At 40.4% G+C, this 13,106-nt stretch overlaps 1 protein-coding gene across 1 annotated transcript in view; it reads right to left on the reverse strand.

Moving 5' to 3' along the window:
• Nucleotides 1-2,572: 2,572 nt before the first annotated feature.
• The window catches only part of LOC103779587 (calcium-dependent secretion activator 2), a gene marked incomplete at its 5' end in the record, with an annotated part of 87,704 nt that continues 77,170 nt past the window's right edge, over nucleotides 2,573-13,106 (reverse strand). The window contains 2 exons of the mRNA XM_008947225.1: nucleotides 2,573-3,546; nucleotides 7,015-7,119. Coding sequence (XP_008945473.1) covers nucleotides 3,376-3,546; nucleotides 7,015-7,119 — 276 coding nt within the window. The remainder of the gene's footprint in view (nucleotides 3,547-7,014; nucleotides 7,120-13,106) is intronic.

Raw genomic sequence — 13,106 nt, forward strand, 5'->3', positions numbered from 1 at the left:
CCGCGCGGAGACGTGCAGCGAGAGGTGATTGCTCGCCTCCCCCCGACGGTCACACGCCGCCAGGAGGGTGCCGAGGTTTAAAACACGTAAACTAAGACGTGAAGGTGGGCTTGGCTTCCATGTCAGTGGTTTTTTTTTGCCGCGGCTGGTGGCGGGGGGGGGGGGGGGCGCCCGCGCCCTGGCCTTCTCGAGCTCACGGCTTCACAAATCCAGTTGCTAAGAAAATATGTGCATTAATAAGAAAAGGAATGACCTTTGCAGCGCTGTCATTTCTGTACCTGCCTTCCTCTGAGGTTTGCTGTGGTGCCTTTCTAATAATAACTTAGCACATACTTTGTGTCTGAGTTAATTTCTCTGAAATCACAAGTATCTTCTAACTTCTTCATCATTAGATATTTTTTTAAATTATTATTTCCTTACTCATCTCAAGCTTTCTGACAGACACGTCTTGCAAGTACTGCATGCAGATGAAATTGTATAGCAAAATGCACAATATATGGTGCATACATGTCCCATGCTTCACGAAATTTGAGTAACTCAGATCCACTTGATCCACAACCATTCATAGATTTTTTTTTTTTTTTAAGATGATTTCAGAGCATAGAAAGGGTCGATGACTCCCTAAGTGTCAGGGAGCTGGGAGGACTCCCCAGGCCAGCAGAACAAGGCCCCATCATCTAGGGCTGGTCCCACCACCCCCATCCCAGGAAGCAGGGCAGGTGGGGCAGGGTGAGAGTGGGTGGCAACCCAGAGTCCAGATCATTGACATGTTTGTGATGATCAGGAAGGTCTGAAGTCAACTCACGGGTCAGGATCTGGATCAACAGGGCCCATAAGCAAGCACAGTCAGGCTTGTAGCTGAGACAGAAACCAGCCCTCCTCTCCACTGCTGGGGCAGAGACTGGCAGCCCTGGACTGAGCTGAGGTGGAGTCCCAGGGCAGAGGCTGTGGGTGGGGGCACCAGGTGAGGCCCATCAGGACCATGGTGGTGGACAAGTCCACAGGTGAAATTACTATAACTTATTCTGTAACTGTCCACATAGATAGGGAGAGTTGTTTGCCTTATCAGGAAACCCTTCGTGGTGTGTGGATGACTTGGGACAGAGGACAAGCCCACAGGGGATGTGAGTGTAAATCAGCATGTTTCCCACAGGGCTTTTGGCTGGTGGGGCTGGGCAGAAGGATTACTGCCAGGTTAGTCTCTGCTGAAGGAGAGTTGAAGCTATCAACTTGAACTTGGGCTGTGCTGGTGACAGCCACCTTTGTCCTGGTGTTTCTAGTTCCCACTCCAGGTCCCCACATTGTTAGTGACTTGCTAGGGACAGCATCCAGTTTTGGTACAGCTGCCTACCCTAGTGTTATCTCAGAACCTTAGAAAACTCCGAATGCTTTCTTCTCAGGAGAGCCCTGCCTGGATCTGGCACACCCCTGCACCAGGAGGCCTCAGCAGGGCCACTGTGCTGACCCCTACCTTCACCTCTTTACAGCTGGCCTCTCCGCAGGCAGCTCTTGCAGGGTCTCAGGGAGGTATAGATGGTGGGCTACCCCTTACTGAGCCAGGGTTTCAGCCAGAGCCCCACCTGGCCCTTCAAATGCTGCCAGCTGCCATGCACCAGCACGACTAGGATGAGATGGAAAAGGGTTCTTCTAGTGTGGTCCAAGCACAAACCAGCAACCCCGTTTGGGAACCTGGGAAAGGTGGGAAATACTGTCAAGGCTCCTGCTGGCAACGTGGGTGCGAAGGGATGGAGGGGAGCGCACTGTGCACGCTGCCTGCCCCTCTGGCTGTCCTGCCCTGCAGCAGCAGCCTCCTGCCACGCTGCTCCCCAAAATGCACATTTCCCTGCAGCTACACATATCCCCGGTGGGTGATGGGGCCCCAGGGCAGAAGCACCACATCCCAGCCTGCTCAGCCTACCTGTGCTTCTGGTGAGCACTCAGTCACAGCACGAAGAGCTGGGAAGAACATCTGTCCCCACCAGCTCCCACTCCTCCCTCTTTGCTGAATTCACTTCAACTCACATGCAGAGAAGGAGGCTGGTGTACTGCAGGAAAAAATTGCTGCTCTTGAGTTTCTTCCTAGATGAGCTAGGAAGAAGTGTAACTTGTCCTTCTCTGTTTGGCTGAGCTTCCATGTGTGCTGCAAATTTTCCTTGCAGCTCTCTTTCTCAGTTCCTGCAGCCCCACATGCTTGCGACAGGCCCTTCAAGTCCTACAACCTGTTCTTGAAGGGAAACTTCAGACCAACCTCGCAAATCCTCAACAGTTCATCAGCAAAGCCCTGCAAGTATGACACTAAAGCTCAACAAGGACCTCAGCAACCTTCCTTACTTCTTTCAATATATTTTTTCTGCTTTGTCTTCTTTCCAGTTTTGTCTACACAAACCCAGGAATTAGTCATGTGCCCATACCCTGCCCCCAGCTGCATTTTTCATAAGCTGTGTGAATTTTGACTGATGAAAATTTGAATTCTTTCTGGCTCATGTTGAGGGTATAGAACAACAGTCACCAGGCACTGTCTGTTGGTCTGAGAACCCTGTTCTCATGAGGAGTCATACGACAGTTCAAATGATTTGAAATATTGAAAACATCTTTTAATTGTAGAATTCTATACAAACTTGGGTAGATACAGAAGTGGTCACGACAAAAATGTGTTCTTATTGCCTGAAATTTTTCACAGAAATAGAAACATTGATGGCAAGCTTACTGACATCCAACATGATGAGTTATCTTTAAACTTGCAAAATGAGTAGACACAACAACACTCCTAAGTAGTTTGTATGTGTTTGACTGTCCTTGAAGCCCTACTACTTATATACCAACCTCAAAATACAAAGAACCAAGATAAAAACTTTTAATGCACATCACGTAATAATGTAAAATTAAGCACAAAAAAAGGCAAAGTATAATCCTGAAAATACACTATTTATTTATTTATTTTTTACCTAGGGCACTGACTTATTCCAAGAATGATTTCCTGTATAGCTGTGTTCTAAGTGAGACACACGTTTTGTTTTCTGCACAGGACATCAATATCTGATGGAGATACAAGAACGAATGGCAACAAAAAAAAGGGAAAGAAATGTAATCACAAGTCGAACTCAAACTCCATGCCAGTGTTCTTGCAGCCCTAAGCAAAGCTATACATTAAAATATGCTACAACCATTTTCTCAAAAAGTCCTTGGCACTTTTCCTCTGATAATCTTACTTGCAGTTTTCTTACAAAATGGAGCAAATTACATTTCTGCACCTATACCATAAGGCAAAACTATAAATGCAACTACAAGGACAAATTACCAAAAAAACCCCACGCCAAAGATAAGAACCACCCTCGGGCCACCACCCTAGAACTCCAAACGCTTGGTGAAATAATATCATCCTTCCTCTTCATCACTGTCTTTCATAGTAATGCCCTGCAGTCCTCCTGCATCCGTGACTGAGACTGTGGCCTCCTCTACGGTCAGACGGCTGTGGACGGTGTCGTAGGTTTTGCTGTTCAGCGTTCCCTCCAGGACACCTTGCAACCTGAAGTCTCGGTAGGTTTTCTGCAGCAAAATTAAAATATCCTAAATTGGACTCGAGCAAGTCTGAGCAGTCTTCCACCACACGCTGGCCATGTTTAGCATGCCAGTGGAACAGCTTTGTTCCTCCTGCTGTTAGGGACTTATCAACTACAGTCTGCTAAAGATTTTGCAGTCTTAGTTTCTGGGCTGCATGAGCTTTCTATAATCTCTAGAGAGTCTACAAGCCACACTTTGATGGTCATTCCTTTAAGAGATTGTCTTTTCTGCTACATTTCTGTACCTCTGCAGATTTCTCAGTAACTTACATCTGTACCAACAAAGAATTTTTCTAACTGCATACTGAAATGTGAATTTGGCTACAGGTAATCCTGTCATTTTACAGAAAAGATAAGTGTCTGACTCTGTCCCCATAATACAAATTTATTTGCATTCATCTTTACATTTACATGCCAAATGTGGAAAATTAAAATTAATTTTAGATTATCATCTATAGTCTGTAATGTGAACACTTTTTTCTCAGCTTATTACTTCAGTCAAATAATTTACATTCTAAGTCATCAACAATTTGACTCAATTTTTTTTTTCCAACTTGAGAAAGTTTTGTTTCCTATGAACCAGCAAATATAGTATTTATTTATTTTACTTTCTATCAAAGAAGAATTCTGGTTGGAATTGTTTTATTCATTGATGTAATGTTCAAGTGAACATATAGCAAATCATCTACACTGTCTTCCTTACTTTTAGTTGTAACATGTTTGAAATAATCTTTCTTGAAGTGAGCCTAAAAAGCTTAATCAGGACAAGTTGGTCTATCTAGTTTGTTATTTTGTGTACACTGTTACTGCAAGTTCCCAGTGTTTATAGAAGAGACCATGTGAAAAAGAAAACAGAAGATAATTAAGGATTATCAGGCCCATTCCTTTGCTGGAGGAGACTGCACAACCCTTCGAGACAGAAAAGAGAAAAGAGCTGATGTTGCTTCACTCAATAGTTCAGAGAACTGCAAAAGACACCTCTCAAAATGGGTAACATTCAGCTGGGAGAATTTCTTCCTGCCACTGTCTATGACGATTATTTAAACCTTGTCTGAATCACTGCAACCAAGATTTGACTTTTGTAGGTCAACTTCAGAGTCGATGGATGTAGCTTATGTTTTGCTCACACACTCCTCCAAGTACCCTACCTGGTCTTTCTCAAGTGTCACCATTGCGTTCCCTTTTTATAACACTGTGCCTTCAATTTCCTTTTATGCTGTTAACAGGTCCTACAGCAATTTCTTTCAGTTTTACATTGTATTCCTCCCATTCTCAGACCAGCACTTTGGGGTTCAGCCATTGCTCTTCTCTTGACATACTTTTGCAGGATAATAATGTTCACTTTCAAGCTTAATTTTTCATTTCTCCCTAACTTTCCTCTTGGTCCTTGACCCTTCTTCAGTCACCTCCCTCTGCATGTGTCTCAGACATCTAATAATACCATTATGCTGTCGTCCCTCATTCTTGGCTTTAATGGGAACAAGCAGTGCTTTTCTCTTCTGATCATTCTTAATAATGCCACTACTTTTGCTGCATCCAAACACAAAAGAATAATCTGTTGCTTAGTCATTCCATGTCCCTTAAAAATGACTGACTATTTATTTTTTGGAGTATTTTCAAGAGATGGCAAGGGCAACACAAACTCTCATTTTTTTTTCTAAAAACAAACAGAAAAGTGCCTCCATTCACTCTAGAATTTGGAGGAATTGTGCCTCCCCATGTGTCCTTCCCCAGCTGGTCTGCAGCAGTGAAAGCTTTTTACGATCCTTTACTTGAATCACTGCTTATTTCCTCTCAGCCTCCTGCGTGCTGAGTTCCTGTTTCACCAGCTTTGTCTTCACGCACCAGAACACAAGTGCACAAGATTTTCTACCTTTCAGTACATTGACCAGAACCTCTATGACTGACATCCTCTTCTTCAATATTCCGTATCCACGGAAGGTGCCACGGGATGACACACTTGGGATCTATGTGCAAAGCAAACCAGGTGTATGGGCACAGAAGTAACCAGTTTGTTCCCATCATTACTGGGAGCCTACTTCTTTTGAAGAAGGCTCAAAAAGGCTCAGTGTGCCAGGCTGCCCAGGGACGCCTGGTTGACCGTGCTGCTCATTCACCTGAATTTCTGTTTTGCTAAGAGCCTCCTCCTTTACCTCTGGATGGTATTTAGCTGGTATGATTTAGTTGGCCCATTCTTGGATCTCACTGGATACAATTTTTAGATCCTGTAACATTTTTTTTTTTTCTCCCAGAGGATGATTACCTTCACTTGAGAAGAGCTTTCACAAGAGCCATTCATTTCAATCACAAATGGCAAACTAACTGCTTTTGCCATTTTTGGCACATAATATAATGAAGAGGCAAATCCTATTCCCAGAGAAATCAGTTAGGGTCAGAAATTGCAAAGCTAAGCTGGGGTGGTTCAGGGAGCCACGATGCCATCATTATTATGACTTTTTTCTTGCATGTCTCCCTCTCTCTCTCTCTCTCTCTCTCTCTCTCTTTTTTTTTTTTTTTTTTTTTTTTTTTTTTTAATTTTAGCTAGTGAATCCTGAAAGTTGCAGATCTGATTTTGGTATCCACCACTCAAAATATTTATGACTTTACAGTCCTGCATGAACTTTATGACAAAACATTTTGAAGAAATCAGGGTCACCATTGACAACAGGTGCTTCTGGTTCTTACTCCGCATTTTTACAGACACAAGAATTATCAGGGTTAAACAAGACAGAGTTAGAAGGAAAAAAAATCTGAAATGGCTTTCTGTCTCTTGCCTATGGGTATTAAGTAAGATCTGAAAGGGATTTAGGAGGAAACTTTCTTTTATGGTAGGTTAACCCATAATTGCCTGTTGCAAGGTATTTTACACATTGCTCGGAAGCATTTGACATTAGCCAGTGTAAATGACTGCGGACTGGACTGGAGGGATTGGTATTTCTATTGATACTTCTCCTGGAGTATGAAAGATTAGAAAATGTTATCTAATATATTGAATATGGTTTTCCAATTGAACCTTTTAATCAAGTAATCAAATGCACATAAAAAAGAAAATATTTCCTTTTTAGGAGAGTGGGAAAAATGGAGAAAGAATGCTAGTTTATTAGATAAAACAACAACAAAAAATCAGTCATATCACAAACAATAATTTATTAGGAATACCATACAGCATTGCTGTACAGCTAGCAGTAGTCTGTTGAAATTCCTTGAAACACTCTTAACTGGCACTGAGTCCAGAATGGATGACAAGTACTAGTGCACACGTAATTAACATCAGAGGTTTTAATACACTGTTTTTCTTCTGAAATTTGCTTCAACTGTGGAAAAAACCACACACCCCAATCTAAAACTACATAATTTTGCAACTTTATTCCATATTTTTTAAGTTTTAGTGTGATCCATACTTATCTATGTTAATACTTTACTATGCAGTATAACACAGACACATTTTATTTACCTTCACTATCTTGATGAGAGTCTTCAGCTGGTAGATGTGAAGCTGAAGGTCTAATCTATCAGCCAGCCACATGCATATGACTTTCATGGAGCTGCTATACCATTGCTGAAAGAAGGATTAAAAAAACAAAACAACCCACCAAACAACCCTGCAGTATTCATTTAACAGATTTGGTAATGAGAGGTAATGAAACACTTTGAAATGATCACAGATCAGCACTTGAAGTCAACAGTGATATAATTTCCTGTTAAGAGAACTGCATGTCAGTAGGAAATCAAATAACTTGACCTAGACTGTTCTTCACATGAATTAGCAACTGCCATTTTATCTTTCAGTTACAACATTTTCAAGCAAAACAGCGTTACGCACTTCGCTATCTGTCAGTAAGAATGCATATTAAATACACAATTACATGAGAGAATTGACAGCTAAAACAGCAAGGGAATAAAACAGATAGGAGGGTATCCTGAGAGAGCATTTGGAATACCTAGATTTTCCAATCCAAACAGGAGACAGCATCAAACATAGAATATGAAATAAATCTGTCATGCCTTTTTTTTTTTTTTTTAGGTTTAAATCACTTAAGTAAAAAAAATCAGAGATCTGTATTTATGTATCAAAAGACCAGTCCCCCCTCACAAAATAACCCTGTTAAGGTTTTGTTTTACATTAATTACTCATTATAATTCCAGCCTACTTTTCCTTTTTATGTCTTAGGCATGGATATGTTTTCACTCAAACCTTCACAAAAGGATGGGGTAAGAATAAGCTCTCTGCTGTTGGTGTCTATTCCACTGTAAAAAAAATGCTCATATCCAAATAGCTACTATAATAGTTCTTTCACATTAACTGGATTAAAAGAGATTTTACTAAACATAGTTGTAGCAGTTTTCTTCCCTCTCCTGTAAAATACAGAGAGGGATTTTTTTTTTTTTTTTCATTTGAGCAGTGAGAGATTAAAAGAGTTTGAGTTGCAGCTCTGTTTCTAGTCTCCTTCCCTACAGGGAAGAGGCTCAAATTATTTTCTAATGTAATTTCCTGTACCTTTATAAAATACACAGATATGCAAAGAGAGGACACACTGTGCGTATTTTAAAATGAAGCAAGGTATACATCATAAAGTCATTCAAAGGAAGGTTTCAATATAGCTCATTAGCCACCTCTACATTAACAAATAAAATATGTATTGAAAAAATAAAGACAAATTACTGGTTACTGCATGTAACAAAAGACAGAAACAGAATTCTTTCATCAAAATGTAAGATCTCTGGAGAAAGCTTTAAAGGCACAGTAAATATACACAAATACTTCTCCTTACAGGAAACATTCTAATCTCATCAGAACTATCAGATTTAAGATAAGGTTGAAATAAGATTTTCATATAATAATGGCTTTCATTTGTTTTGTTTAATGTGATAAAATGTATTGTCATAAATCATTAGAAATAAATGATTTAAAAATTTTTTAGAGTTTCTCCTATTATTTTACTATTTTACAGAAGTGAACAAACACCCACCACGAAATGCAGATAGCTGCACATTTCATAAAAGTAGTTTGAATCATTCAATAAAATGTGGGACTGAGCTGATATCCATAGAATGCTGGGTTTTTATCACCGAATGACATTCTTGTACTATTTATATTATTTCATCCTAAACATGTATGCTGGTTTTGACTTCCTTTGTAAGTATCTGTAAAATATTTTTTATGTGACAGAGCTGTTAATAAGTGGCAGCTGTAAACTGTCTGACAGGTGTTGTATGTATACAGGCATCTAGAAAGCAACATACAGTTGAGCTTATTCACTCGGGGAACTCTGCTGATCTAATAAACATAAAAATTCATATGCCCAGAAGCATTCTGCCTAGAATATCTACTATTATGTGCAATAAGATGAGCCAAATTATTATATTATAACTCAGACTCTATAGCTGTTAATATTTAACATAACCATGGTGGAGAGAATGATTTTAGTAGCAGAGTTTTCTCAAAACTGCTGTTCTTCAAGAAAAAAAAAATCCAGTAACACGTCCACAATATATTTGGTTTGTATCAAGTAAAAAGCAGAAGGGGCTCAAACTTGCTCACACAAACAAATGACAGACAGGATCAAAAATTCTGTAATTGGTTTCCCCATGCAGTACCACTGAATGGTGCCAGATTGCTGAGAATAGACCTAGTCCCAGTTTTCTGGGAAGATGTGTTTTAAAGCCCAGCAAGATAAGTTAATTAAGATGGATTCACTAAAAATTACTCTCCTGTGATATGGTTATATGGACTGAAAACAAACCGAAGAAATTGGAGGGAGTTAATTTTGCTGCTCAGACTTGTGAATAAAAACAATATGTCTTCCTCAGTAGTTTTTGATATGCTAAACTTTCAGTAGAAACATTTAATTTGGTGATTGTGAAATGATACCGTAGTGCTTGCTCTTGTCAACATACCTTGTTCAGAAAAAAAATACGACTGCAATTGTATTAGAAAAAGCTGTATTCTTATTTTGAATTGTCACAGTATTTCTAATCAAAATCACACCCAGTATATTTTTAGAGTCTTTCTAGAGGTACCTATGGATAGGATTCTTGTCAACTACTGGTCTTACTCCTTCTCATTTCGAGCACTTAGTATAGGCTGAATCTGGATAAGCATAAATCTGCTGGACTTGATAAGAAGAAAAGTATTTCCCTATCACTTCTCTCGGAGTGTGTTAAAATGCACAGCACTGCAAATGCCTCTCACAGGTTGAATCGAAGGCCACACGTTTTGACAACCATGAGCATGTTACAGAGACAGGGATGCATCTACTGTGGCTTATGGGTATCTATTGCAAACTCAAAAGCTTCAGCCGCTAGATAATGGTCCTGAGATAGCACAGTTTTTAAGCAATAATATAATAAAATCCTTCTAACTGGTTTTAAGAAAAAAGTGACTTTCCTGCTAGCAACAATAGCACTGAAAGGACAATGCGACTCGTGCAGATGTCAATTGTATGGTGCTACTGCCATATTCTTTGCTGTCGTCTATGCAAGAATAAAGCAGTGTTTATTGTATTTTTTTTCACATCAGCACATAACAGCAGCCAACCACTTTAACAAAAATATGTTTGCCTCCCTGTTTTCCCCCCTCTTCTTATTCATAGCTCATCCAGCTCCTGTAAGGGCATGCATTACTCACTTCATTTTCCTGAGATACCTCTTTTAAAGTAAAAAATAAGAGAAAAGGAAAGGCTAGGCTTGACTCTGTGAGACCCCTGTATTTATTCACACTTATTGTGCATGACTGTAGACTGGTAAATCATATTAGCAGCCCATCTCCCCATCAAGCTGCTACTTGCTTTCCAGCCCTGGGAAGGTTCAACAAATCAACAGGAGCACGGAAAACAGAACATCAGTCTAATCTAGTGTTTAAGGTGAAGTTTTCAAACCCAATCTAAGAAGATCTTTAGAGCAAGCAACAAGCTGAAGGGCTCAGAAGGTGGTATTGACAATGAAAGAGTGCTGAAATATTGAGAAGCGCAGCACTTGTGCATTTTTAATAACAAGAGGGTCAACAAGGACACAGCTCCCTCAGTGCCAATAGTTGCCACACCAGGGCTATAAACGCTCTCAGTTCATCAGATTTCTTAAACAGTTCATCAGCTTTCTTAAACATCCTAAACCCCCTCAGCGGACCTTTAGTCTTAAATTAACAAACCAAAGCAATGAAAGAGGGTGCAGCGTGAATGGCCGGCATTGATCCCCGACGGGGCTCGGCGCAGCTACAGGCACTGAAAAACTCGCTCCATTGTCGGGAGGAATTGACAAACCTCCTGGCCTAAATAGTCCAGCTGAGGCGGGCTGGAGGCACGCAGCTGTAAAGGGCTCCCCTCGCCCCGCTCCCGGCGCTCACAATGCGCCAGGCATGAGCTCTTTGTCAGGCCCAGACTCGGCAATTTTCTAACAAGGATTAAAGTTGTTTCTCGGCAGGGCTGGTGAAAAGCGATTTAGCAACATACCGTGCTTTCTTCAGGCAAGTTAAAGACAAGCAGTTAAGGAATTTCATTATTCTGTTGGCCGGTGGAAATACAAAACAAATATATGAAATATTCACCATCTTTCTGGGTGCCTGAGCTACAACATTCGCAGACCGGTGCAATTAATATAACACTTGGCGGCTGAAAGCAAGCACTTCACGATCATTTTTGAAGTTTTTATAAAAAGGTGCAGCTGTTTGCCACCTGGAAGGGGGCTCAATACATACTAATACACAATGGTTCAGCCCTTCTAGGGCTGGTATCCCTAACGCCTGAGACGCAAGACCCCCTCCAGCTTCTATATCTTGCCTCTTCTGGATAAAGAGGCACTGTCAAAGTGCTTTTTCTGCTGAATATGGCAGGGAGTACAGCTTTCCTAGGAGCTTTTCTAGGAACTGCATTCTATCTTCCAGTGGAAGCCTTTATCGCACGACTGATCAGGAACTGAGTCACTCAGACAACAAGGAGATGTTTTTACTTCCTCCAGCTCTACTTTTCCTACCAGGAGCAGTAACAAAAAGTGTTCTTCTCGCTGAAGAGATTGTTCATCAAAGGCACCGCAAGCTCAAATGCATAAGAAATACTATGAGCACGTTGAATATTAAGTGCTAAAATGCCTAGCTTTAATTAAAAGGCAACGCTGAAATGCCTAGTTTTAATTAAAAGGTGTTGCTATTCCATTGTTTAAAGATTTTGATAGCTACCATTAGCAGTGTGCTAAAGAACTTTCAAAACATTCAAAAAAGTGTTAAATGATGGAAGAATAAATCACCTATTCCTTAAAAAGGCAAACAAAAGTTAGAAAAAAGTTACTGATTTCAATTTCATAATTTGTTTCTCCTCTGTAAAATCTGAGTAAACATACCGACCTCCCTTGTTGGATGTTAATGATAATGAGGGAACAAAGTGTTGTAGTGTCTTTGAGATTTAGAAGTTACAGCTGTATTTGCAGGTTTAGGTGTAGACATCATCCACCTAAATGAGGATTTTTATATGAGCAGAGAAGAGTTCATAGACTCTTCTGAAGGCTGGAAAGCCTTGGTAACTTAAAAAAAGAGCTGGGGAAGGATTTCTCAACCTGTGGACCACCACAATACATCATATAGTCATGTGCATCTTCTAAATACACACAGGAACACCAAAGTAAGAAATCGAGTCAGAAAAAGTAATTAACATTCAAAATATCCTTGTATAAATGTTTAGTTGCAAACCAAAAGTAACTTTGCATAAGATGTTTATGCTTTTCTCTAAGGTTTAGGTACCTTTTGGATTAAGAAAGACTGAGAAACCTTTGAAGGTTGATGCAATTGTAGTTAGATAAGGACAAAAAAACCCCCATGTATCAACATCTAGAGATTTTGTTTGCAGTCTCTTCCTACACTACCGATTCCAATTCCTGACACAGGTGCTTTATGAACTGGTCAAAATATCAATTTCTTCTGCTAGAGGAAGACCAGAACTTGTTGACTAGTGACATAGTGCTCTCCCACCACTCTCTGCTGTACCTTCACACCCCCAACGGGAACTAATTATCTCCCCAGTGACTTTCTTTTCTAGATTGCACTCATCACAGATGTGGAGTAGTTTGTGTGGCACTTCCAGTTGCATTTCCAATGAGAATAACTCTCAGTGACCAGGAAAATGAAGGAACAGAAGGTAGGGAAACCTCAGAGAAGAGAAAGCTCTCATGCAAGAGCTCTCCCATCCCACTGTCAGCTCCATGTAGCTTCCTGATGACAGCTATTGCCCTTCTGCAACAGGTCATCCAACCTTATGACAATGTGGTTTCTCATTATACATAGCCTCATATTGCCACAACATAAAATTCTGAGCTAGATTTGACTCTGAGCACTCAAGTCTACAGTGACAAAAAAATATTGAAAAAATATTCTCATCAAAATTCAGAATTTTCCCTTTTCAGGAAGCCTATACAAAAGCTGTCATTTTTGTGTGTTTGTGTCTCAGTGTTACCATTCTGAATCAACAGAGAATTTCATGGTTTTGAGATGTACTTCGGCATCAGAGACAGCAAGATTCAGCTGGCATAAGTGGTCATTCAGCTGGCCTCTGACTGTAGGGA

This window comes from Merops nubicus, unplaced genomic scaffold (genome assembly GCF_000691845.1).
Source record: "Merops nubicus isolate BGI_N331 unplaced genomic scaffold, ASM69184v1 scaffold10149, whole genome shotgun sequence".
NCBI lineage: Eukaryota > Metazoa > Chordata > Aves > Coraciiformes > Meropidae > Merops > Merops nubicus.